General features: G+C 41.7%; 1 protein-coding gene across 1 annotated transcript in view; it reads left to right on the top strand.

Moving 5' to 3' along the window:
• Window positions 1-25295, top strand: part of snap25a (synaptosome associated protein 25a) — a 35898-nt gene that overhangs the window by 1939 nt on the left and 8664 nt on the right. The window contains exons 2-5 of the mRNA XM_031877305.1: window positions 14598-14720; window positions 16872-16913; window positions 20375-20423; window positions 24981-25098. Coding sequence (XP_031733165.1) covers window positions 14649-14720; window positions 16872-16913; window positions 20375-20423; window positions 24981-25098 — 281 coding nt within the window. The 5' untranslated portion in view covers window positions 14598-14648. The remainder of the gene's footprint in view (window positions 1-14597; window positions 14721-16871; window positions 16914-20374; window positions 20424-24980; window positions 25099-25295) is intronic.

The following is a 25295-nucleotide window of genomic DNA, read 5'->3' as shown; positions in this document are numbered from 1 at the left end:
AGGCCTATACTGCACTACACAGTGAATGGGCCGCGCTCTCCGGATAAATGGTGACTCACGACACCATCGCCATGCGCTGATTGTTTCTTAGAAACAAGCCGGCCATTGTTCATTCCACGGCTGCCTGTATTGTGCCGCTCTGAAATGGAGCCAAAGTCTCGAGTGTGATCGATGCCGGCGAACACCGAGCCAGGCCGGCTGGCTGCGCAGTGCTTGTTTTGGTGCAGGTGCGGGTCTCATTTGTTTCCTATATCTAGCAGCTCCTTTTTTTCATTGTTTTCTGATTCAGGCTCTTTAAACTTCAAGGGATAATCAGGTGTGCAAAAAGCCAAAGAAATGCAGAGCAGCATGAGTCTTTCTGGAGTTTTTATGGTTTGAAAGGTCCTTAACCACACCCAACCACTCACCTCAAGTTAACATATGCATAAGCAACTCCACACATTGACCTCATACTACAGCCACATTAACCCTCTGAGACAGACGTCTACAAACAGTCGGAGGGATTTCTACTGATCTTGTGAAGTCTTGGTATTTGTCGTTCACATATCAAACAACCTCAGCATCGTTTCATGTTTCCCACTAGAAGTCTTTTATTTTTATACATAACTAATCTTGGGAGCACACGTCATGCTTCACAACAAGCTGTTTACATTCTAGAGCTGGAGATAGAAACCAGCTGGACCTGCTCAAAGAGAAGCATCTATGATTCTTTGCTGGAAGGCATTTTTAAAGTGCCCATGAGCAAAGAACTAGACCACTGCCTCGCTCCCGCTCTTGTAGAGTACTCTTTTTTTGTGAACTAAAAGCCCCACAGCAGTTGTCACAGTGCAGTTCAGCTTTTATCTGTATGATGAAACAAAGTCATCCCGGTGGATTCAGCAGAGCTCGTTCTGCTGCTGTCGCATTAGTGACTGTGAGTTACTACCCTGTGGTGGTCAAGTACGCTGTTTCTTTCTCCCTTTTCCTGAACCGCGGCGCCCGTTCTCGGTTCATAGTTCAGAGCCAGAGGAGACATGGCTGCTCTGTCTGAGCAGGGATTGTGTGTGCTTCTTGGAGACATCACATCGGGCCCTCTATTTATTTTCAGGATATTGTATTGTCACCATACCCTAGAAAAGATCATTCTATCATCATGACGATAGTAGTATTTACCTTTGTTTTTGACTTAACCAGGTGGTCAGCTTTTCATCACAATAAGAAGTATATACTGTATATAAACTTCAGCTACGTAATATGATATTTTACAAACGTCAAATCTTTGAAAGGACATTTGAAATAGTGTAAAGTTCAAACAGAGGAGACAGAAACACATAGAGGTGATAAACATCTTCTGACAAAGGACTAATCAAGTTAACGCAACACTGCATTTCTAAAAGGAAACGTTTGACGTTTTGGGAAATAAGCTGATTGACTTTTTGCCGAGAGTTAGATGAGAAGATAGATTCCACTTTTACATCTGTTTGTTAAATGTGAAGCTCCAACCGGCAGCTGGTTAGCTTAGCTTAGCATAAAGACCGGAAACAGTGGAGAATAGCAAGCCATGCTCCATCCAAAGGTAACAGAATCCAAACAACAGCAGATGAAACAAACAAGGCAGTTGTTTTCTAATAACTGTTTCCCGTCTGTAAGCTAAGCTAAGGGGCTAATGCTGGTAGCTTCATGTTTAACATGCAGACATGAGAGAGTCCTTATCAATCTTCTCATCTCCCTAGATTTGTAAATTAGATTAGATTCAATTGTATTGTCATTGCACAGAGTACAGGTGCTGAGACAACAACATGCAGTACAAACTCTTTGCAAGAAAAAGATAAAGTAAGTCAAACTGTTCCCGTGAATGAAACGGGAGAGAAGAGCCTTGATTTAGGAGAAACACAGTATCCAGTCTGAGGTTATTTAAATCAAAAGGCAAAGAGTGTTTGTTTACTTCCAAGTGAGTGTGAGTGCAAAAGCTAAGTGGAAGCTAAAAATGGCAAGTCCGGGTGAAAGGCAGGGCTGAGCTTTTTTTTTTGAACTGTCCAGTCAGCCCTCGCGGGACGGCCTCTCGCTTTCTCAGAGACGCTCTGCACTGCATGCCAACAAAAACACAGAAACAAAATGGCTGCCCCAGAGGCTTCCAAGTAACTGTGCATCGCTTGCACCATTTTTGTTACATCATCTTTTATTTTGAGACAGCAATAGTTTGTTGCTTTTATGAGTTTTTATTAGAAAGACACAACACGTTCTTGGTTTTAGTCTTCATTGAACTGCTCTTTTCCGTATCCGGGACGTTTTCTGAAACTCAGATCGATAGGATCGTCTCGTTGCGTTGTGTTGGGCGGTTAAATGTTCATCATTGGAGATATGTCACAGATTCGAGCTGCATACTGTGGTTGTCAAGACTCCTTTCAGTGCTTACAAGAAAGCATGACTTCTCTAAATATAGTTTGATTCATCAGTGTTTCCCTCTCACAGCTGTGAAATGACAGGAAGCGATGCTCTGGCTTTTGAAGCTTTTCTGGAACTGAAAATCAAAAGCACTCCTTCCTCCTTCTTACCTTTCAAAGACACATTTATGGGACAGTTATCTGAGAGGCCAATCCGCCGCGCTGTCAGCCACCATCATCATTCTGCCATCTGTCCGACCACTCTCACGGGTTTAGATTGTTATTCCTTTGATTAATGAAAGGAAGGTAGGGAGGGAAAAAATGGACGTGACTTGAAAGAGAGGGAATGAGAGAAGGGACTGAGATGGAAGGACCGAAAATGGAGACATGGAGAGCGAGAGAAACGGTCGTGACTGCAGTGATTTGAAGAAATGTGTGAAAACGAACAGATCGTTGTTCTTCTTACAACTCTATATTCAGGTAAATGCCAGACGATAGCCAGAAATCTCAAACACCTTTGCAAACGTATTTGCAAAACGTATGCGCAGTAATACAAAATGTGGGTCTCAGGTTTGACTACGGCCAGCTTCAATCTTGAAGTTCAGTCACTTGTACGTGCGCTTGTGTGGGTTATGACACAGACTGCTCCAGTTTCACATTGATCCGTAGCTTCAAACATATCACTTTCACCACTGCATTAGCCACGGCTTTAGCCGTCCTCTGTTGTAAAACCATCCCTGCACAACCAAAGCTTCCATTTCCACAATAAAAGCATGCATGGACATCTTGTCCCCGCGTCAGTGAAAGCATAAAGTCACCAATTAATCTGCTCGGGTCAACACGAATACGCCCTCCGCCCTCTTCGTTACATGGCATTGTGTGCTCAGGTGCGGGGACAATACGACTGTATCAGTCTTCTGCAAACACGGCGCTGTGTGGAGCGTGGAGACGGCTTTCATTCAAGGATCAGTGGAGTGTTATGTGTCGTTTTGTTTTAGTTTTGTGTTGTTGCTGTAGGTCTGTTGGGTCGGGTAATTTATGATGCTGCAGTGCAGCTGAGCGGGGCTGTTGGTGCAGGTTAGCCTGTAGGACAGGACAGAGGGGACACTGAGGATGTTTCATTCTGTTTGTCACACTTTAACTTCATTATGCAGCACACAAAACTGCATTATACTGTATGAAGACTGCATACATGATAGGGTGTAATGGCATGCATTATGGATCTGGTTTGACTTCGTAATAAATGTGGTTTCAGCTTCACAGTCACTACGCAGATATCAAATCTGTCACTTTTCAAATGACACGTTATCGCTTTTTATTTTCACTTAGAATGAATCCATAACACACTGTCTTTAATGTCCATATACAATGTATATGACGTCTTAGAATGCTTCTTGAGCAATACAGAGTATCAGATTTATTGATTGTTTAAGACGGACCTCGTGGAGGTCAGCATTGCCCCCTACAGCATTTACTGTAGACAGTTAAATACAGTCGCATGCTCTGAGTTAGTCTTTCTTTCTCTGTATCATTTAACTCATTTCTTAAGCATTGAACAACAATAATGTTTTTTTTTTTTTTAAATGATTCCCTTTTTCAACATCTTCTGTGACAGTAAACTAAACAATTTCGATTTTTGGACCAAATTCCAAAGAAGACGTTTGGACACATTGGACTGCAAGTTGTGATGAGCATTTCTCACTATTTTCAGATTTTTTTATTGGCCGAACAATTGATCTACAATGAAGAAATCATGAGCTGCAGCCCCAACTGCTCGAAAGTTTTTATCGTTAATGTTCCAAAACAACCTTTTGTTGTTTTTAGATCCATATCAGCATGTATATATTGTTTACTGCAGAACAGGGTCTTCTGTGACACTGAAGTGGCCTGGCTACTGCGGCCCGGGGCCATGGATCAATTAGAGACTTTATAGCGCTGAATGTGTTCTGTTGGACTGTGAGATAAACCTCTGGGGATCACTCATTGGAATTACTTTGTGGTGTACAAATATGCTCCATGCACATCTGTGACCAAAGGACTAATGAAGGACATCAATACTGATTGGGCATGTCACTGTGGTATCGCCAAAATGTCCGGAATTCTACGTCTGCGTCTGGCTTGAATGTTTCCTGCCTGAGATTCCATCAAACATGCAGATATAAAAAGGACATCTGGTGCATTTTTCAGCCAGAGGGCCTTCACATCTCTCCGCGCTGAAGTTTATTGCGTCGTAAAACACAAGAGGTTGTGCTTCTAATTCAAAACAGGCTGCAGATGCCTGTACGTGAATTGCTTGGTTGATTGTCAGTCATGGGCTCATCTGCACCGCTAGCCCCTCAAACCCCTCACCCCATCTGGGCCATCCCACTTCTTCTATTTCAGGGAGCGCCCCTCATGTTTTGCTTGTCAAATGCCGTATATCCACGGCCCTCTAGCCTCCAAAACTTTATCTGTAATAGCCACATGGGAATACATGTGGCTGTGAGTGCTCCCGGGGGTCGGCAAATGTTGCGGCCAGGACCCCTTTCATCCACGGAGTCCGCAGAGGTGACTGTGAGCACGGGGCTGGAGGGTATTAGCGGTGCTCGGATTTGGTGTGGTATGCTTTGCATACTGAAATATGGCCTCATTTTATTCCCTTTTTCATCCTTGTGTGTGTGTGTGTGTGTGTGTGTGTATGTGTGTGTGTGTATATGTGTGTACCACATACATAGAATAGGAGTAGAACAGACATTCCCTTTCAAATCACTGTGGATAGTCAGATCGGCGGCCATTTTTATGTGTACAGTTGCCATTGCGACTCACTGAGGTGAGGTTTTGCAATAATGACTAAAACAAAGTAGCCGGAACAAATGAGTAAAATGTAACAACTTAATGCTTCATCCACACAGTCTTGTCAAAGCGTAGGAAAGCACATTGCTATCAACAGATGAGTGACAACTTTGTTCAGCCATAGACTGCATATAAGAAGTGGACGTAGTCGTCGTGACATCACTGCCGTTTTAAAGCCTTGAGTTCGGCGTTACGGCCGTCGCCATCCTTCCACATCGGCTTCACTCTTCACAACCGGATGCTGCCGCCTGTGTTCGGCTCATTTTCTGTAACCGGTGCAGCAGTAAAGCATGGTGGAATTAGCAAGCTACCTAACTAGCTAGCCATCCGTCTCCCCGGAGCTGCGTCCGCTAATCTTTCCAGCTGTGACACTTGACATGTGTTGTCACCATAACAACTAACGACAATCGCCATTTTCTTTTGCACCAGTCAAATGACTAAATCTATTCTATATCTGTGGTGTGCACTCTCAGGGGCGAATTCACAAACGGGTTGGGCAGATTTTGCTGCTGCTTAACTTTTACAAATAAGACAAAAAGAAACCGCGTAATTCTCAAAGCACCCGCGTGTATTTCAAGGATGAAATACACGCCTAACTGCCAATAGCGTCTTGGTGCTCCTGTGACATTTGCGCTTATTCAAATAAGGTAATATGCAGCCATTTGGCGCAAAATTGAGTCTTTTGTATACGATTGAGTCTCATTGCAAAAACAGTTTGATTCACAAAGATCAGCGCTAACAGCTACACAAAATTAAAGTGAAATTGTTAGTGTCCTCAGATAGTTGGTTGTAACTGGAGCACATTAATAAGAGGTGACAGACCCAGACCTTCCTCCACTTTAAATCATGCCATCTCCTTTACAGTCTGAAGGTGTGTTTGAAAACACAGACAGCACAGACAGACTGGGATATTAAATCCCAAACACGGTTTCTCTCTGTGTCACGTTTCAATTTCTCGCCTGAAGTTTTGAGGAATGCCTCTGCTCCTCGGTCAGGCCCTTTAGCTCGCGGTCTGAAATGTTTTATTTGCCACGTGGATGATTGAAATCAGATGCATGACAGGGCAAATTGCACTCAGCTTTGTGAATTTGCCCATCTGCTCTTCTCATCTTCCTACAGTAGCTGAAAATAAACACCTCAGTCTGAGATGCTTTCATCTCCCCGTCTTTTGTTGAATTCTGCTGTGCTCTTCACTTGTTACCAAGGAGCAGGACGCTGGCTGATAAGGAGCGATGCAGCTCAGGACCAATCCGGAGAGGGATGGGATGGGGGGACAGCATTAAATCACCAGGCCTGCCCTGGCTTGTATCCTCAGTGTATTTTGTCTTTATTAGTAGATGCAGCGGCAAAGCGAACTTCAAGAGACAATAAATACTGTAGGATGATGACATCGTAACTTCGGTGCTGCATGATAATGGATAAACTGTCCAGCAGTATTTACATTAACATGCACACACGGGTCATCATGTAGCGATCCGTCAAGCTGTTCAGAGTTCTGAAGCTACTCTTTATGAGAGTAGGTGTGTGACTAGAATACCGAGTGAGTAGCCTCCCATCGATGGCAATTTCTGTCATTTGCCGCTGACACATCCAGAACTTCTGGCTTCCCAGAACCACACAGGATTATAAAAACAGGTTCTTAAACCACTAAGTACAGTATCAGCAGTCACTTCCCGAACTGACTGACCTCTATACCACAACCCTCTAAATAGCTTAATAAACTGCCATGGGCATGGATAAGATGTGTCTTGTACCATTTACTTATGTGTTGTATGACGTGCCTTGTAGGATACTATGAGCAGATTACGTGTGAATGTTTGTATCTCTGTGCATGGAGAACACAGGGTCCTTGCCTACCCAGTGGTTATAGCGTTCATCACACAGAAGGGAATTTATTTATACATGCCTCTATATTCTCAAGCTGCCTCTCAGCGTAACTGCTTAGGTTCTCTCTGCTAATTTACAATCCTCAAAAGCAGATCAACAAAACATCACTAATAAAACATTAGGTTTCAGGCAAATGTTCTCGTCCTGTATGCAAACTGTCACAACACTGTGATGTTATCATGCGATAGGCAGGCTCGCAGCAAGGACAGATGGTTATTACTGTCTGTATGAGCAACAATCATCAGTGTAATACTGTATGTTTAGCATCATTTCTAGACAGTATATTTGGAAAAATGCATATTGCTCTGACCACAAAGCATTTGTTTGAACTATGCAGACTGATTTTAGGTTCGTATGCAGATTTGTTTTTGATAAGTGTGTGTGCAAATGGTACTTCATTTTATATGGCTGCTGGTCTTTGTTTGTGGTGATGGGCTTTTGAAGAAATGTTTTTCCGAACATGGGATGGGGATGATCAATTCATCTCTTAATTATTTTCTCAATTAACGATTAATAGTTTGGTCCACAAAATGTAAGGAAATAGTTTATTTCAATTTTCAAAAGCCCAAGTTGACATATTCATATTACTTGTTTTGCCTGACCAACAATCCAAAATCACAATATACATTTAGTTTGATGACAAAGAAAAACAGATGGAACCAGTTAATTTGTTGCGGCATTGTGTGTAGCTCTGTGTAGCTCTACATAAACACAGTGCCTTCAGCTAAATGTTAACATTAGCATGCTAGCATGTTCACAAAGGCATTGTAGTCAAAATTGATTATCGTGTATAACAATTATCATGTTCCATGTCACTTTTCAGGTTAGCGTGTTGCATGCTCGCATTTGCTAACAGTGGACCGACAACATACCAACATTCCTACATTCCAACATTCCCATCTTTCGAGCCATGCCGCTAGCGTGGCTAAAAATGACTTATAGGAGCTACATTTGATATTCAGAGCATTAATATAGCAGCAAAGAACTATTTGCAATGTTATGGATGGATGTGAGTCTCTCCATTGTGCCCCACTGGCTAGCTAATGTCCGCCTCTCTGCGCTGCGCTCATAAGACAGTTACAGCTGATAACGCCCTCCCAACTGATGGTGTCACGAAAGCGTAGTACCCACCCTCTGGTTCCCAGGTTAACACTGTTATCTCTGTCAGTACTGTTGCCGTTGTTTGCACTGTTCGTGCTGTTAGCACCGTTAGCTTCTAGCCGCAGGCTCAGCCGTCGCCATGTTGAGAGCTGTGTGGAAGCAATAGAAATGCTCTGAATTCCTTATAGAGAACATTTAAACAATTAATCAATGATCAAAATACTTTCTGACTAATTTTCTGTTTATGGACAGGTAGACTAGTCATTTCACCTCTAGTTTCATTTTACTCCTCAAATCTGGAATTTGAGGAGTATTTGAGGTGCTCTTCTGGGGGCCACAGTGGAGAGAGTCATGTGATTCACTTTCACTATCTCAGGAGCTTTTGAAGTGTCTCAAGCAGGTAGCCTGCACTGTTGTGATCCTCCACCTCCTGCCCTTTAGCCATGTGTTTCTGAGATGTGGATGGTTACAGTGGGGGCCAGATGAATAAGTGATGGGTTCTTGGACTTCTCTGGTCAATAATGCATGGCCTTCTTTGTAGAGCGGGGCCACCGGGATGTCGCTGCACTTAATGCTAGCTCCTCTGTGGAGAGAGAGCTCCAGCTGTAGTGACGCTCTGGCTTGCTGTGTAATGTTACATCACTGTTGTTATTAGTCAGGATCGCTGTGGTTCCTGGAAGGGTAACGTCACCTCGACGTCATGGTTTTAATGTGTTAAAAGCATTTTAAAAGCATTGGATATTATTTTACATGCACCATTTCATAGATATTTATCAAATCTGTGCCTAACTGTTTCAATCCCACTCGATGACATCTCTTTCAAAGACAAAGGAAAACGTTTGATGCAGGGACAGAGATGGAGCATCTGGTATTGAAAGCAAACAAAATGGCAGCAAGCACGCACACACTTAGAGCAAGAGAAGAGAGAGTCACACGCGTTCAACTCCATGTGCATAAAACAAAGATCTATTGTCTCTCTTGCCACAAGCCTCATTAAAGCACTACAGTGTTGTTTTTTAATTTGTGGTCATTTTCTCTCACTTATTGATAAGTCTGACTTACAGCCCTTCGAATATATCCATAGTAAGTATTCAGATGGATAATAGGCTGTAAAGAGGACTATTTTGCAATAATAGCACAACATTTACAAAAGCTCTTCTTAAAGTTCTTCTTAATTTTGTCAGATTTTGAAAAAGGGGAATTTTTTTTTAATGACAGAACATGACTTGTACTAAGCCTGAATCATGTAGTGTATTACAATATATATTTGGCAATGGTAATGTCAGATTCAGTACTTATTGATGCACAGTGTATCGAAATGACTTTTGTAGAGGTTTGGTACAGTCCGTGCTCTCTTTTTAGTAAAGTAAAAAGGAAAGAGGAAGAAAGAGAGGTGAAGAAAAGGAAAGATCAGGGAGACAGTGGGAGAGTATGAAGGAGAGGAGAGGAGGGTTGTTAAAGAAGATGAAGAGGAAGAGAGAGGGGAAAGTGTTTCGACGGAGCAAGTCGGCGGGTGTCTGGTAATCTTCTCAAGGTAGAGCGTGATTGGACAGGGTGTGAGATGTGCTGTCCTCGGGGGTGCAATCTGCGGGGGAATGGAAATAAGAGCATCTTCATATCTTGTGTTATCGTTCCCGTGGCGTTTCGTGTCACTCTTGAGGTAGTAAACACATGATGAGTGGATGGATGGAGAGCGAGAAAGATGAATGGTCAATGAAAGATATATGGAGTTCTTTTTTTGCTCGTCGCGTAGTGCAGAAATGCAGGTATCTAGATGTGCTGCTCATCCAGTTATTCCAAATACTGTTGATGAATGCGCAGTGCTCGGCCAATAATTCACCTGCACCCTGCCACGCTAGTCGTATATCACATTTACAGCTCCTTTTTCCATATTCCTTTTTCCATCTCACCACACTCAGCATGAATGTGTATGGACAGTGTATGTGTATATTCCTGCACATACAGTACTTAGATGAGTTTATGGGTTTAGTGCACTGTGCTACAATCTACTTGTGTATTTTTAATTACGTAGAGGTTGATTTTGCTCTTTATTGTCTTCCGGTTGACTTTGCTCTTTATTGTCTTCCGGTTGACTTGAAGTCAAAAGGTCAGGGAGTCAGCGTCATGTGCAGCACACGATGACAAGCTGATAGAAACACAGGAGCAGAGGGCATGTGGGTGTGTGCCAACACACAGTGGCAGACTAAATGAACAGAGGAGATAGATATGGTGGCTGTGTGTCCCCCCTGAGTTGCAGATGTTTGGGGGCAATGAAGGAGTTGAAGGATTCATCACACTGACAGATGGAAAGCAACACGCAATACATTACAAAGATCAAGGTTTACTGAAGTCTGATTACAAGATAAAGTGATTGCTGTTACTGATCAAATGAACTAATTTAATTTCATAAGTAAAGCAATTACTCATTTGAGTTGGCAATGTATTTGTTCCTAATTACCACTAGTTTGTAGCAGCGACTAGACAAAAGAAAAAAGATTGATTACTTGTATAATTAGCGTAGAGGTCCGAAAAGTGTGCATGCATGGCAGTTATTTTATGTCTCTCCAGAAGCAGATATTTTAAGATTATTCTGATGTTATTGTTAATATTGTACATGCAAACTAGAGATGCTTCACAAAACGGCACAGATAAACATCCAGATGTAATATTCCTTGGTTTGATTGGTCGTAAATGTATCTCCCCCCCCCCCCCCACTTTATTACCCAAACTGTCTTTTGGTGATTAATTAGAAACATCTCGCCAACATCCCCAGATTAATGGGTGTGCTTTGAGAGGGAGTACTTTATGGATGACGGGGCAGCCTGCTGCTTCAAGATTCTGGGACTCAAAGGTCATCGGATTGATCCTTGTAATGGTTTCTCTCACAAGCATTAAACTCTGTCAAGTGGTCTCTCTCTGCTTTGTCGCTGCTAGTTGCTCTGGATAACAGAAGATACAATGTTGCTCTGCATCAGCGCATGAATACATTGTTTCCCATATATCTGTATGGGACCAGAGCCAAACAACAGTGGAGAGCACTTTTTATTTTTAGTTTTATCTCAGTGCAAGTACAAACATTGGAAATAGAACTTTGAACCAGACCTTTCAAAATTATATAATTTAATTTAAATTTGTTTTGTTCCTTTTTTCACTTTGTGTACATTTATTTCTATTTCTAAGCAGCGATAGATAATAAAACCAGACAGATTATTGTTACAAAACAGCTGATAAACAAAAGCAAAATATTGTTTTTTAACTCAAGCATCACTTACTAAGCCTTTTTTCCAGAGCTTTTGACCATATAGTCTTCTTCAGCTCGCTCAGGTGACAGAACTTTGCTGACTGAAGATACGGTCGAAAGCTCCAGGAAAAGCCTCGTAAGCTCAGTAGCCAACATGCTATCAAACACATGATGTATTTAGAAGGAACCAACAACACTATTTTAGATCCATTCTTTCATTATTAGTTCAATGAATAATTAAACGAGTAGTTTTTCATTAATTTGACCAATTCTCTTCTCGTAACCAATTGTTAATCAAGCAAAGAATGTCTATGGTTCTGTACGCACTGGTGGCTATCATCATAAATTCTTCACTTTAACTGTAATATAATCTGACCCCAGAACATCCACACCGATTAATGCATTGATTATAAAAGCATGTTATTGCGTAACGACTGCTCCTCCAGTATTCTGCATACTAGTCCCAGTGCTGAGAGCAGGCAGCGCTGAGGGCAGCTAAGATGCAAAATGCGAAGCTTGTAATTGAGACGTAAAGCAAAAGCTCAGCGTGGCCTGTTAAAAACTGAATTGCCCGCAATTTGGTTTGCGTAACCGGACAGGCAGGCGACGGCGCCCCTACTCGCCTCCCTCAGCGAGGCGCTCTGAAGACTGCTACTGAATCCGACTGGATTCAGACACTAAGCGATGCGCTGCACAGTCCGAGGTTTATGTAACCCAACATGGCCGCTGCTGCTGTGAAGCAGTGCAGGAGAGCGAAAGGAAGGGAGAGAGGGAGGGAGAGAAGCACGAGAGGGATGTGATAAACATGATGCATAAATATAACGGATTCCCATTCAACCTGACACATTTTATTGGCTAAATAGAGGAAGGATGTGTGAACCGGCCTCTGAATGAATGCTGCAATAAAGAATGAGCCTTTACCCAACGCAGGGCTTAATCATCACCATGCAGCTGCTGATCTGAGGATGTGTACCTGACTGAATCCATCTGCTGAGACGAATGCAGAGGAATCCATATACCACCCGGGGAGGCTTTAATGATTCAGACCATGGCGTGCTGGGATATTGCCATGGCAGTAAATAATGGCTTCATATCATGTGTGTGTATGTGTGTGTGTTTGTGTGTGTATGTGTGTGTGGCCAGCAGATGTTGTTGTTGAACATCTCTGAACACACGAGTGGGTGAGGCAAACAGAGGGTGCAGCAGGCACCTCGGGGGCAGAATATCTACCAGACTGCTCGCTAAGTCACCACGATGAGACACGTCCAGCTGGACGAAGCCGTCTGTCCAAGACGACGGGCAGACTCTCACTCCGTTACTTGATGAGTCCTCGCCTGCCGTCTTGTTTTGGTATTCAGATCACTGAGGAGCGTTCGATTGGGGTAATCTATTGAGTGAGGGAGATTTTTCTATCTTCGTGCCATTTTGGATATAGTAGTCTCAGAAAGACTCATAAAGAAAGGTAAATCTGGGGGATTGCTATATTCTGTGTGTCTTAGAACTTGTAATTTAGGAGTACAGCATACAGTGCATTCATGTCTCAAGGGTTGCAAACAGACTGGATGGTCTGTTTGGGTGTTTAGTGCCATTATTTTCTATTTATGCATTTACCTTACTACCAAAATCCTTAATCAATACACGCAGAAATAGTTTAAGCAGATTTGTATCTTTTGGATTACAAAAGTTTGTCACAGGGTAGCATCCCGCACAAGTACATTTAGAAACCCCGATGTGCAAGTGGAGTTTGTTCCTTCAGAAGAGTCCAAATGTGATGCATTTTTAATATGAAAAACGTTATTACAGTCACATACATACAGGACATCTGCATTTAACCATGCTCCTGTCTCGCTCAAAGACACTTTACCAGCCAGACAGTAGGAGCCGGGGTTCGGACGACCCGCTCTATCCCCTGAGCCACATCCGCCCCGAAATATTGATTATAGCTGCTTTAAACTATAGAAACTTTGAACCCTGTCATTCCAAATAAAGTGACAGCTCCCCTTAGCAATAGTAGACCATTAGAGAGCAGAAAGACAGCCTCCATATACAATGTGCTAATCAAGTCGTCAATGGTTAAAATCTCCTTTTGATAGTTTCAAAGTTTGATAAAGGTTCAGTATCAGCTTTACGTTGGAGGAAATGTGGGATGACTGGAGATCATTCACATATCTGCTGGGTCTGTCCAGCACTGCAGGGATTCTGGCAAGAGATAAAAGAGGAGATTGAAAATAAAAAGAATGAAAAATGTCATATTTCTGTCACTCTTTTCATTTATCTCAGACTGTCCATAAAGATATGTTGCTCCCTATTTTAACAGCCAATGGTTCATCATTCATTATCCCCCCCCCCCTTTGGATAGTAGTAAAGGCCATTGTTGCAGCAGGATTACAGCTTAGCCAGAAAACGGTTGAAAGGAATCACATTTGATTCTTATGGGGGTTTAAACAATTCGGATGATAGTTTGTGAGGACGTCTCGTAGCCATATCCACAGGTAATCCTCCATTATACGTCCTGCAACGGTCAACAGAGACTTGGGAAATAGAAGCCTCTGATTCCAACTATTTCATTTGGCCCATTTTGTTGCTTGCTCTTTCGTCCTCTCGTGTTTTTCTTGTCACCCCTCCGGAATACGTTTTTCATTTTGTACCTCCGGCTTTCAGCTGCTGCTGCTATCCAGGGTGGCTTGAAGCCGGTGGATAGGGAGGAGAGTATCACCTTGCCCAAGGGCATCTTGACAGGGCACAAGTGATGATGGATGTATTTAAATGGTTTAATTAGTTAGTCTGAGTTCATCTTGAGTCAGAACACGATTAGCTATTGTTAGTATGCGTTTCTAGGAACAAACCGTTTTTGGCTAATCCTTTAGATGTTCGGTCAATGTCGGCCCGTCTGAGCTTGATATTCTTCAGCAATTGTCTGCCTTCTGTCATTGTTTGTCTTTTTATAATCCTCCATTTACTGGAAGCAAGTGTTTGAAGTATTGTTTCTTAGAGAGGAGACCGTGAATGTATGATGTCGGGGATGTGATTTTCATCATTACCAAAACCATATTTTTCGAAAAGCCAGCTCATTTTTATCTCTATTTCAATCGTCAAATGATCCAAGTTCTCCATCACCCCAAGACTTGTTCATGCCTCATCTGTCCTTTTCTTGTGTTTTGTCTCTCCTCCAGCCCTCCCCGAACACCCACTAGGACCTTCTCCACCCCCCACATCCAGCAACCATGGCAGAAGACGCGGACATGCGCAATGAGCTGTCAGACATGCAGCAACGTGCTGACCAGCTGGCCGACGAGGTGAGAGCAACACGCTTGCTGCATCCAGGTGGTTTCAGTTGCGATGGTGTGCACGGACATGATGGCAAGCGCACATCTATGCACACTTACCCACGGAGTGGACTCGAGCACATTCATACGCATACAAATGAGAGGCACATAAAGCGTACATTAGAGGGACTTTGAAATGGCGGATCTTAAAACATGACCATAATGTGGAGGATAAATATTATTTATTCAAATAGTAGCGACAACAAAAGGTCCTCTTTTTATTATTTTCCTAATCTAAAAGCTCAAAGAAACCTCTTAACTTTAACTGCATTTTCACATTGCGTAGGATGTTTTATACCCTAAAACAAATATGTAGTTCTGTCCTTGAACGCATAAAAATATCAATGATACAGCACTATGTTATGTGTGTTTGTGTGCGTGTGTGTGTACCTGCATCATGCGTCTTTACATAACACTGCACAGCATCTTGAGTGTGTGTGTGGGAGCGTGCGTGACACAAATGTACGCACTCATGAACGTAAATTTGCAGAACTAATTGCGGGAGTGTGTCCGTGTGTTCATGTGTAGGAATTCATCTGCGTCTGTGTGTGTGTGTGTTTCAGCAGCATGGAGAGTGAGACAAAGTCTCAAGTCATGGCCCAGAGCACATAAGTCCACACCCCTTCCAGCTTCACATATGACTCACACTGACACAGCTGACCAGAATATTAAACACACACACACACTTACATAGGGCAATGCACAAAATGGCATTTATTTCCTCTGTTGCACTGACTTGCATGAGCTCAAGGGTATTCTGGTTGCTTTAGATGAAAAGAGAGAGATGGGACCACATAAATGGCCGCTCAAATCCCCACACGATTCCTTACCCAAACACCTTCTCCAGCCGCCACCGCTCCGGGGATCAGCAAGGCGAAGCTGTGTCATTAGCTGTGTTTCCATTCACATTATTTCAACACCCATCTTGAAGTATCGCATTAGAAAAGCTGTATGGAAGCAACAGAATTCTATAAAACTTCCCCAATTGCAAAAAATAAATAATCTTTCTTTAGCTCACTGAAGGTGGTTATTGTCTTTGTCGAAAAAGAGTCGATAAGCTCAATGAGTAAATGGAAACTCCTTTAGCGAAGAAATTCTGACATATAGCGAACGTTTAATTCACATGACTTATCACAGCTGTTTCTGCTGTTGCTGTCTTCTCGGTTATCTCCATAATGTGCGAATACTTTGTCTGCGGAAATCATGACATCTCCATTTTTCTCTCGTCGTTGGTTAGATGGCCAAGTCCATTTGTTGTGCGCGCTGTTTACAACCTCTACTTCTTTTTCTATGCTGTTTACTGGCGGATTACAGACATGCGTAGCCTATGGTACCGACTTCTGACCGAACTACGCAGTGGCAGAGTTTATTCTCTCCTAACCAATCAATAGAAACATCTTTTTTTTGGGACATTTCAAAAGTTTCCTTAAAATTCATCTGATTGAATTGAATGGAAACACGGCTACTGTAAAGAGGACGACACATCGCAGAGCCGAGTGGCTGTAGCTAGCAAGCTTCTTCTTCTTAGAGAGGGAACTGGAACGCGCACCGACATATCTATCACCACACAGGCTAATAATAGACATCCAACAGTTTGGGAAAAGGAATAGAAGGGGGGGGGGGGGGGTCAAAGCATGCTTTTATTGCAAGAGTAGAGCTATTCTAGAGTAAATCACTGCTGATTAGATCTCAGATGTGCTTAGAAAGAATTTCATTTTGCTCTCAAATCCAAATCATTGTAAGCATCCAGTTGATTGACAGCATGAGAATAAGCTTCTCAGAAGTCGGTCACCGTTACAGCTACGCTCAGACAGCGTGTCTCTGTGAGTTCATGTTGAGTTCATGTCGATAAACGTCGGATATTGATCCCCTCTGTGTCCCGCTGATTGCTCAAATTGACTCCACCTTGTTGTGATACAAGCTCGCTTATGCTCGATTCAATGAACATACATACAACCAACATACTTTAGACAAGGGATTGTGATTATTCTTTTTTATGTTACCACAGGAGGACTCCATTGATTCACCCTCTTGATGTCAGACGGCACTGTTTCCTGTTTGCGAAGGCTCTAGCCGTTTGAATCACGTCATGTCATTAATGTATCTTTTATTTCTCCACAGTCTCTGGAGAGCACTCGTCGTATGCTGCAGCTGGTGGAAGAGGTAAGAAAACGAATCAAACTTTGACTTTATTGATGAAATATGACGAGAATGAATGCAGGGACGCATCGCGTCAAGTCTATCACACCCTTTGTGCAAAGCATTATTATTGATTGTTACCGTATACAGTAACATTTAGGTATTTCTTTCTTAACTTAGCATAATTAACACCCCAACAATACCATATAACGATACGCGTCCTGCCCCATATGTCCTGTATTGAAGTCCTGCTTTCAGAGATCCAGAGACAAAGGCAAGTCTATACTATTTAACCTGTTAAAGTCAGGGAATGGGTCAAAATAAGGAGTGCTATTAATGTCAGCGGAATAAAGAAGTAAACTTCTGAAATACGTTTAGAATTGTATTATAATTTGAGTATTGAACAGGATAATGTCAACACAATTATAAATTGTCATTTATATATGGTTTCCTAACTCAAAATTGCCTCAAAGTAATGAAATATACAATCCATTAGTGGAAAACTGTGCTAACCGCAGACTAACTGCCAATGATTAAATAAAAAATGAAAGGATATTTGTAATAGGAACAATTCTACTAAATCACTCACTGTCACCGACAGCAGAGCGTCTTGTCAGGCAGGACTGAATGAACCATGTGTCAACCGAGTGATGGCCTGAATAGCATGATAAAAAATGAATTAAGGTCAAAGAGAGAGGATACATGCACTAATGACATTAGATGTTACATTCATAAATGTAAATGTAGAAAGTGAAAGAGAAGGAGAACAGAAAGCCTGAGAGTGACACTCCCACCAGCGGACAGAGATGGAGGGAAGGAGGACATAAAAGGGGAGACAGCGTGGACAGCTGGGGGCAGCGTCTGACAAGCTCTCAGTGCAGATCTCAAGGTCACATTGATCATCCGTTGACATGTCTCACCACGCAGCCCCGCCCAACCGCTGTGCTGCAGGCAGGGAGATTGCTGCTTTACAGGCCGTTATCACACAAATGGCTCACACCAGGCCGCCAATATTCGCTCTATTTTAGGGTTTTCTGATATCCAGTCCCAACTTCAGAAATGTGTGGTGTGCAATCGACTGAGGAGACGATGGGTTGGAAAATGACAAAGGAAAAAAAAAAAATATTTGAATATTATTATGAAGGAAAAGTATTTTTTGAATAAAAAGTCGTTTTCAAATTTACTGAGGTTGCTTTTGAGCAAGTAAGAATCCTTCATGTTGCAACACACCAAACCAAATCCACTACTTATCCTGCAAATGAACAACCTACTGCATCTATAACAAAATGTATGAATCCACCTGATTTGAATAAGGAATCCGCATCGAACCACCTCCACTTCTGTACGGGATCCCGGTTGAGTTCCCCCGGGGGACTCATTTTGACTACTTTGGGATTTCTCTTGGACCGACGCTTGCTGAATTACAGAATAATTTATACACCAGAGTTTCCTCATTGCCCCCCACACACACACCTCTCACTTTCCTCTCAAACTGCTGAGGAGGCAGGTAGGGGAAGGATGTGTGCTTATGTGTGTGCACACTGACACACCATAATCTTATTTATGCCTATCAGGCCCAACCAGGTGGCACATCTTAGCGCGGCGCTGCTGCATTTCTAAGAAGCAGAGAGGAGTTAGAAGCGAGTGTCGCTATCCTCCGCCTCCTCGCACTCTTTCTACCGGCATTAAAACCTGTAGCCAACCCAGCCTATCAGTGACTAATAGCTTTACTGTTGCACCCATGCAGGCTCAGCTGTTCGGATGGTTCACAGTGGGGAAGGAATTCAACTGAAAATCTGAAGGCTGAAAGGCGAATAACAGAGGATTATACATTTTAAATGTGGGGGGAGGGGGAAGAAAGATAGTGTTACTTACAGGTTAAAAGCGATGCTAGTGCATCGGCCAAAGGTGTAACAGCTGCTGAGTCTTAGACAGAAGGGGTGTTGGGTTATTAATTGTGTCCTTTGTACAAGGTAATCCAATGGCAGGGTTCTCCTCTGCCATCAGCGTTATTATTGTTCATCTCCTGGGAGCAATTTCCATGTTTCCTGCTGAAGATGTAATGTCCAAGTTACCTTTGCCCCTTCTAATCAATACTACATGCTGACGTTGGGGGAGGGAAATATTCTAGACGGACACATCCACAAAATGATCACAGCGTATCATGACGTTAAATTAGTCATTCAGCTTTCCAGTATACATGGTAGACTTACTTGTCTTATTGCGTGTGTGACTCAAAATAAGTATTACAGTAGGACAATAGGTACCAACAGTTAAATGCTTAAAAAAAAGTATGTTGCAGATTTCCTACCTCCACTTTGATTTTAAGATGTGTCGTATTTTTCCATGTGGATATTTAATAGTTCAACAATTTGGGACATTTTTTTGCCAAGAAAATTGATACCACTCTCATGGCTGTATGCTCAATATGAAGCCAGAGCCAGACTAGCTTAGCATAAAAACTGGAAGCAGGGAGGTAACAGATGGCCAGCTTCTTTACAAAGGTTAAAAGACCAAGACTTTTAAACACACTAATTAGAACATTGTATCACATTCGTTTTGTGGTTTTGTAGGGAGTTGGGTCCTGTAACTATTTCTAGGCCAGACCAGTAACTAGCCAGGCAGACTGGATGTTATGCTAATCTAAGATACTGTAACCAGCTACTGGCAGCTTCATATTTAGCATACAGACTTGTGAGTGGAATCGATCTTCTCATCTAACTACAAGAAAGCAAGTAAGAGTGTTTCCCAAAATGTAAAACTTATCAAACTTATGTTAATCATGTTATTATAAAACTTGTCACAGCTGTTAATTGAAAGGTATGCAGGTGAAGGCTCAGTTTCCTTCCTTCCCAGCCTGGTCTCCTAAAAATACGTTCCCATACAACGAAAGCGCATTGTCAATTGTTTTTTGACATATCACAAAAACATTTCTCATCAAGTCCGTGGAAGTCTGCATAGGGAGAAGATCGGGGTGGACGGAGGAATGGACAAACAAACATAGGACTTTCACCCAGAAGGCCTCTATTCGTGTCCCACGTGAAACCAAAATTCAAGTTTACTTATTTCAACGTTATGTTAAACGTTTATCAGTACATACCTTAGTTACTTAACAATTGCACTTATTTTAGGCCGAACCATGATCTTTTAGTAAACCTAACCAATTAGTGTTTGTGCGTTTTTTGTGCAATTTTTAGGAGCCAAGGTTGTCCATTGTGTTAGCTGAAAGTTTGATTGTCTTAAGGCACTATGTTCTATTGAATTAGAAGAATCCAATACCACAGAATGCACAATAGTGATAAAGCGCTGTAAAAAATATTGTTTCTGGTGAAAAGTGAAAATGTGGGGAATGGGAAAATTGCTTATGACAGCTCATTTGTGTCAGTAGCCACTGATCCCTTCACTGACCTCTATTTCATTGTATTTGTCCTCCCTCCTTCACACCCCCCCCCCCCCCTTCCGACCTGGCTGTCTTTCGGGAATAGAGCAAAGATGCCGGCATCAGGACTTTGGTTATGCTGGACGAGCAGGGAGGTAAGTCTGCACGAGAGTATAAGGCGGGTTTAGTCACAACATAAAGGTATCAATAACGGAGCTATCCACTTTCAACAGAGCTCATATAATGAATCAGTATCCTGTAAAAAGTAATAGATTCTGTTTAGATTTACATATTAGCACCACAAGAGACATTGTCATTTGTAGATAGTAGTGTTGGTGTTCAATTTACGGTATTAAAACACTTATGAATGGATTGATTGTTTCATATGCAGTTGCTTGTTTTCATTTAAATGCATTTTTAAACTAATTCATTTTTTGCCTGATTTGATTAGAGTGACATTTTCTGATTTGGGTTATGATTTAATGCATGGTTTATTTGATTGGTCAAAAGTGCCAAGGGTTTAACTTTGGGGAAATGTTCTTCCTTTCAGCTTCCTTTAACCTTTGTTTCCTTTGGCTAACATTTCTTTCTTTGTTTTGGTTTGCCTAACTGCTTTTGATTTGCCAGCAGCGTTTTCTAATTTTCATTAACAAAGGCAGCGAAAGGAAATCTTGAAAGTTGCCAACACATTCACAGAGGAATATTTAACGCCAGCTACTGCATTGCCAAAACCCTACAGCTCAACATCAACTCCTGGGCTGTTCTTGGATCTGTTTGTGTAATAATCCTCTCCAGAACTACTGAGGAAAAAACTGTTTGGATGTTAAAATGATCGAAAAACACAGTGATGTCACAGCTTTAGAAACATTTAACTCACTGCCAACAGATCATTTACATTTTGCCACAGCATCTAATGAGCCTGAGAGGAAATAAGTGGCAGCAGATAGGCCACTTCTATAGAGAGAAAGGCAAGATCTGCACACTGTATTAAAAGCTCACAGCAATTTGTAATCCTGCAAAATGTTGTCTTTAACCTGTTGTCCATCTTACCCAGAACTACAATCCCCTAAATGTTACGCACCACAAGTTCAACTGATTGACACAAGTGTTCTGCATTAAGACTAATGAAGCGACTGTCCTTGAACCTTTTGTACCGCTGCATTCACTTGCTTCCTTTTCCTGCTTTTAAAAAGGTCGTAGACGGAGAGCTCACTTATTTCAAAGATTTTACACAGATTTGAGTGTGCATGTTTGTTTTTTTTCGTTGTAAGGCATTATCAAATCCCCATCAGAAAGCTAAGCAAGCAACATGTGGACACAAACACATTCCTCACTCTGCATGAATGAGAGTCAATCTACTCTCAACGACCCTGTCTGCTACTCCCACATGGAGGACAGAGCACGAGCCTCTATGAAATAGAATAGGAGTATTTATTATTTATTTTTTACTAGTCAGATGACCACGGAAAACAGTTCAATGTCCGTTCTACTCCTGTTCTGTTTCTATGACCAGCCTCTGTGTAAATGGAACTAGAAACATCAAGCAAATATAACATATCAAAAATATGTCATAAATCATCTGTAAAAAAAACAATTACCCTCGAAACTATATATAGAAAAATACATAGAAAAAGCTGAAAAACATAGTGAATGATAATCTGTTATTGGCCCAAAAGAAAAAAATATAATCTTTTTTTAAGGAAATCAGGCAATTTCAGCTTAGCGACTGGCTAAAATCTGAATTCATACCATCTTATTCAATACAACACATAAGAGGTTGAGTCAAATGTAGACTATAAGTCCCCAAAAAATGAAAATGAAAACTACTATTATCACTCGCCCAAAAAGAGTTTTTAAATATTCCAATCAGGTCAGGCCTTTCAGTTGGCCAGAATTAGTTTTGATACCGACAACACAAAGAAAGAAAATGAAAAGCAAGGTTGCATCAACAGAGATAAATCGAATTCTTTAAGATATTAGTAAAAGTCGATCATACTCATTTTGTTTTGTTAACGGTAACCACTTACAAAGAAGTACATTTAATGGTACAAATATATAGAAGGCCTTTTCAAAAGAATGATGTTGATGTCCTGTACTAAAACATAACCCATCCACACTGAGATACACTGGGTTCAGTTATTATATTATTATATGTTTTCTTCTACATAGTAGATTCTAGGATAATTGTTTGTTCCAGATGATTCATGATATATCTTTTTGATATGTTACGTACAATGTATCCTTGTTTAATATTGATCCTGGTGTTTCTAGTTCCGTTTGTCATAGAGGCTCATGCTCTGTCCTGTATGTGGGAGTATCAGACAGCATCCTTCAGCTCCGATCTGTTTGGGCCAACTTGAGAGTAGATTGACTGCCAATCATGCAGATCACAATCACCTGGCTGTGTCTGTGTCTATAAATATATCGCCTGCTCTGCTTTGTGTTGGTGAGTTGACAATGCCTCACGAAGAGATCTCTGTGAGATCAAAGTGTTGCACAGTGGAAATTGCTGAGTGTGCAGATCTTTTGCCTCAGTTTGAATTTTTGATCAGGCACCTGTTGAAGGCTTTTTTCTTTGTTCACCTCTTTAAATCGGCCCTGTTATATGGTTCTGGTCAAAGATGACTTTTTAAATGATTATAATTTGGCCAGTCTGTCTTCAGCCTTCTGTTAACACTACTGGAATCCCAAACGCCCAAACAGGTGTGAGAACAGCTTAACAGGCCCTGCCACCCTTGTGACAGTCCAGAGGTGTAAAAGAAAACGATCGATTTAGCTGGTAACGACAAAACATTCAATCACTCCTCTGTCAACACATGCACTGCTTTGTACAATCCCTGGTTACATGCAGTTTATTAATGAGCAAGGCCTGCAACCCACAGTGTATAACACAAGAGGGCCACGTCAGACGGCTAATAGCGGCAGTGCAAAACTATGAAAAAGGTACTCATTCGGCTCTAGCGAGGACGTGGGACTCGGATAAAAGCTCTATCCCTCCTCTGACCATCCAAACAAACGTTTTAATGTATGCTGCATGGTCAATGTCCTTACCCCACTTCACTCTAATAACACTGACTGAACATGGATCCTTTCTGGGTTGAATAGATTTACAGAAATGCATGCTAACCAGGGATTTTACAAATCTGAAAAAGACAATGAATCACCTTTTGAATCTGCTCCATATTTAACTGTGCCTCACCCTTTCTCACTCCGCTCGCACCGCATTTCCTTTGATCACAAACAGGATGGAAGGGTGTTTGTGCTGTGGAACAGTCAACATCAAGCACATCAGCGAGACAAAAGGCTAATAAAAAAGAAAGCAGAATCGCATCACACTAGAAATCCTTTTAAATTATACCTTGAACATTTGCAAAAAGCAGACAAACCAACGCAGTTATATTTACTCAATTGTGGCCGCAAAATGTAACATTGCAATTCAACAAAACTGGTACTAGAAAGAATGTTGAAACTCCTAAAAGGTCCCTCAACTAAAATAAGGCATGTTCACCATGAGAGCCATTTATGTTTCAATACTATTTGAATAATTGCAGTAACTGTCGTGGTTTGTATAGTGGCTGCTAGGGCTTGGACAGACCAAAGAACATATACCGGTACAAATATAAATGTATATTTATATATAAAATTAGATGGATGTCTGAACAGCAAAAACAAGAGATGCTTTATCTCACCGTCTTTCTTTAGAAGTGGGGGAAACGTGCTGTCAGTGTTGCACGATGCTGGCATCACAAACAGCTCTCAAGTGACATTTCTTTGCTTTGGTCTGATAAATGATAAAATATCAGCTCTGAACACAGTTCCACGGATTTGAACAAGGAAGCAATCTCTTATCCTCCTGTTATCTGACTTTAAGACAAAGTGTCACAAGGAACAATTAAGGGGTTAGTTTGACATTTTTTGATATCGGGTATATTTCAAGGAGTTATATGAAAGGATTGATACAATTCTCACATCTGTGTACTGAATATGAAGCTAGAGCCAGGAGACGGTTGGAGAGTGGTATCGATCTTCTCATCTAACACTTGGTGAGAAAGCGACTGAGCGTACTTTCCAAAATGTCGAACTGTTCCTCTACCATCAGTGTTGAAATCTATTTACTGTCATTACTTGAATTTTTTGTGCTTTTTTAATACCATTCTCTGGCCCACAAATTCCTTAAGTGCACATGAACTCCTTTTATGCCACCAAACGGTGCACTCAATAGAAAGTCTTAATCTCTGACCCTGACACATGCAAATACACATTAGAGTAACAGTATGACAGTTACTGCTCATCATAACTCATATGTCAATCACTCAATGAAATTCATTCCACTACTGTCATCCCTTTGTCCTGACCAGAGCAACTCGATCGTGTTGAAGATGGCATGAACCATATCAACCAAGACATGAAGGAAGCCGAGAAAAATTTAAAAGATTTAGGGAACTGCTGTGGGCTTTTCATATGTCCGTGTAACAAGTAGGTACTGACAATGTGCCCCAAAGGTTCTTTACATATGTGGTGGCGTCCAGTTTCTTCCTATTTTTTTTAACTTTTACTTTCTTTCGTCACAGTGAGTGTCTGAAGTTGTTGTCTTCTCTCCTTTTGTCCTTTTTTTTATCTCTCTCTTCCTCTGCTCCCCCTTCTCTCTCTTTCTCTCTCTCTCTCTTCTCGTGCTTCATTCTGTGGGGGATAAATGACTTGTGTTTAATCAGAGCAACTGGAGCGCATCGAGGAGGGAATGGACCAAATCAATAAGGACATGAAGGATGCAGAAAAGAATTTGAACGATCTAGGGAAATTCTGTGGTCTTTGCTCCTGTCCATGTAACAAGTAGGTGCTGCTTGCCTGCCTGCCTGCCTGCCATTCAGAAATAAGAGTCAATATCTGAGAAGTCAAAATATAATCGAGGTAGAAGTGACATCACGACGGCCATCAGCCAATAGTCCGCTCTGCTCCATCTCCAAATAAATTCAGACTCCGTCCCTTTCACATCCACACGAGGTGGACTCTGGAGGCCCTGTTGTGCT

This window comes from Anarrhichthys ocellatus, unplaced genomic scaffold (assembly GCF_004355925.1).
Source record: "Anarrhichthys ocellatus isolate YVR2014 unplaced genomic scaffold, GSC_Weel_1.0 scaffold133, whole genome shotgun sequence".
Lineage (NCBI taxonomy): Eukaryota > Metazoa > Chordata > Actinopteri > Perciformes > Anarhichadidae > Anarrhichthys > Anarrhichthys ocellatus.
The sequence above is the reverse complement of the archived record's forward strand: the minus strand, read 5'-3'. Positions and strand labels throughout refer to the sequence as shown.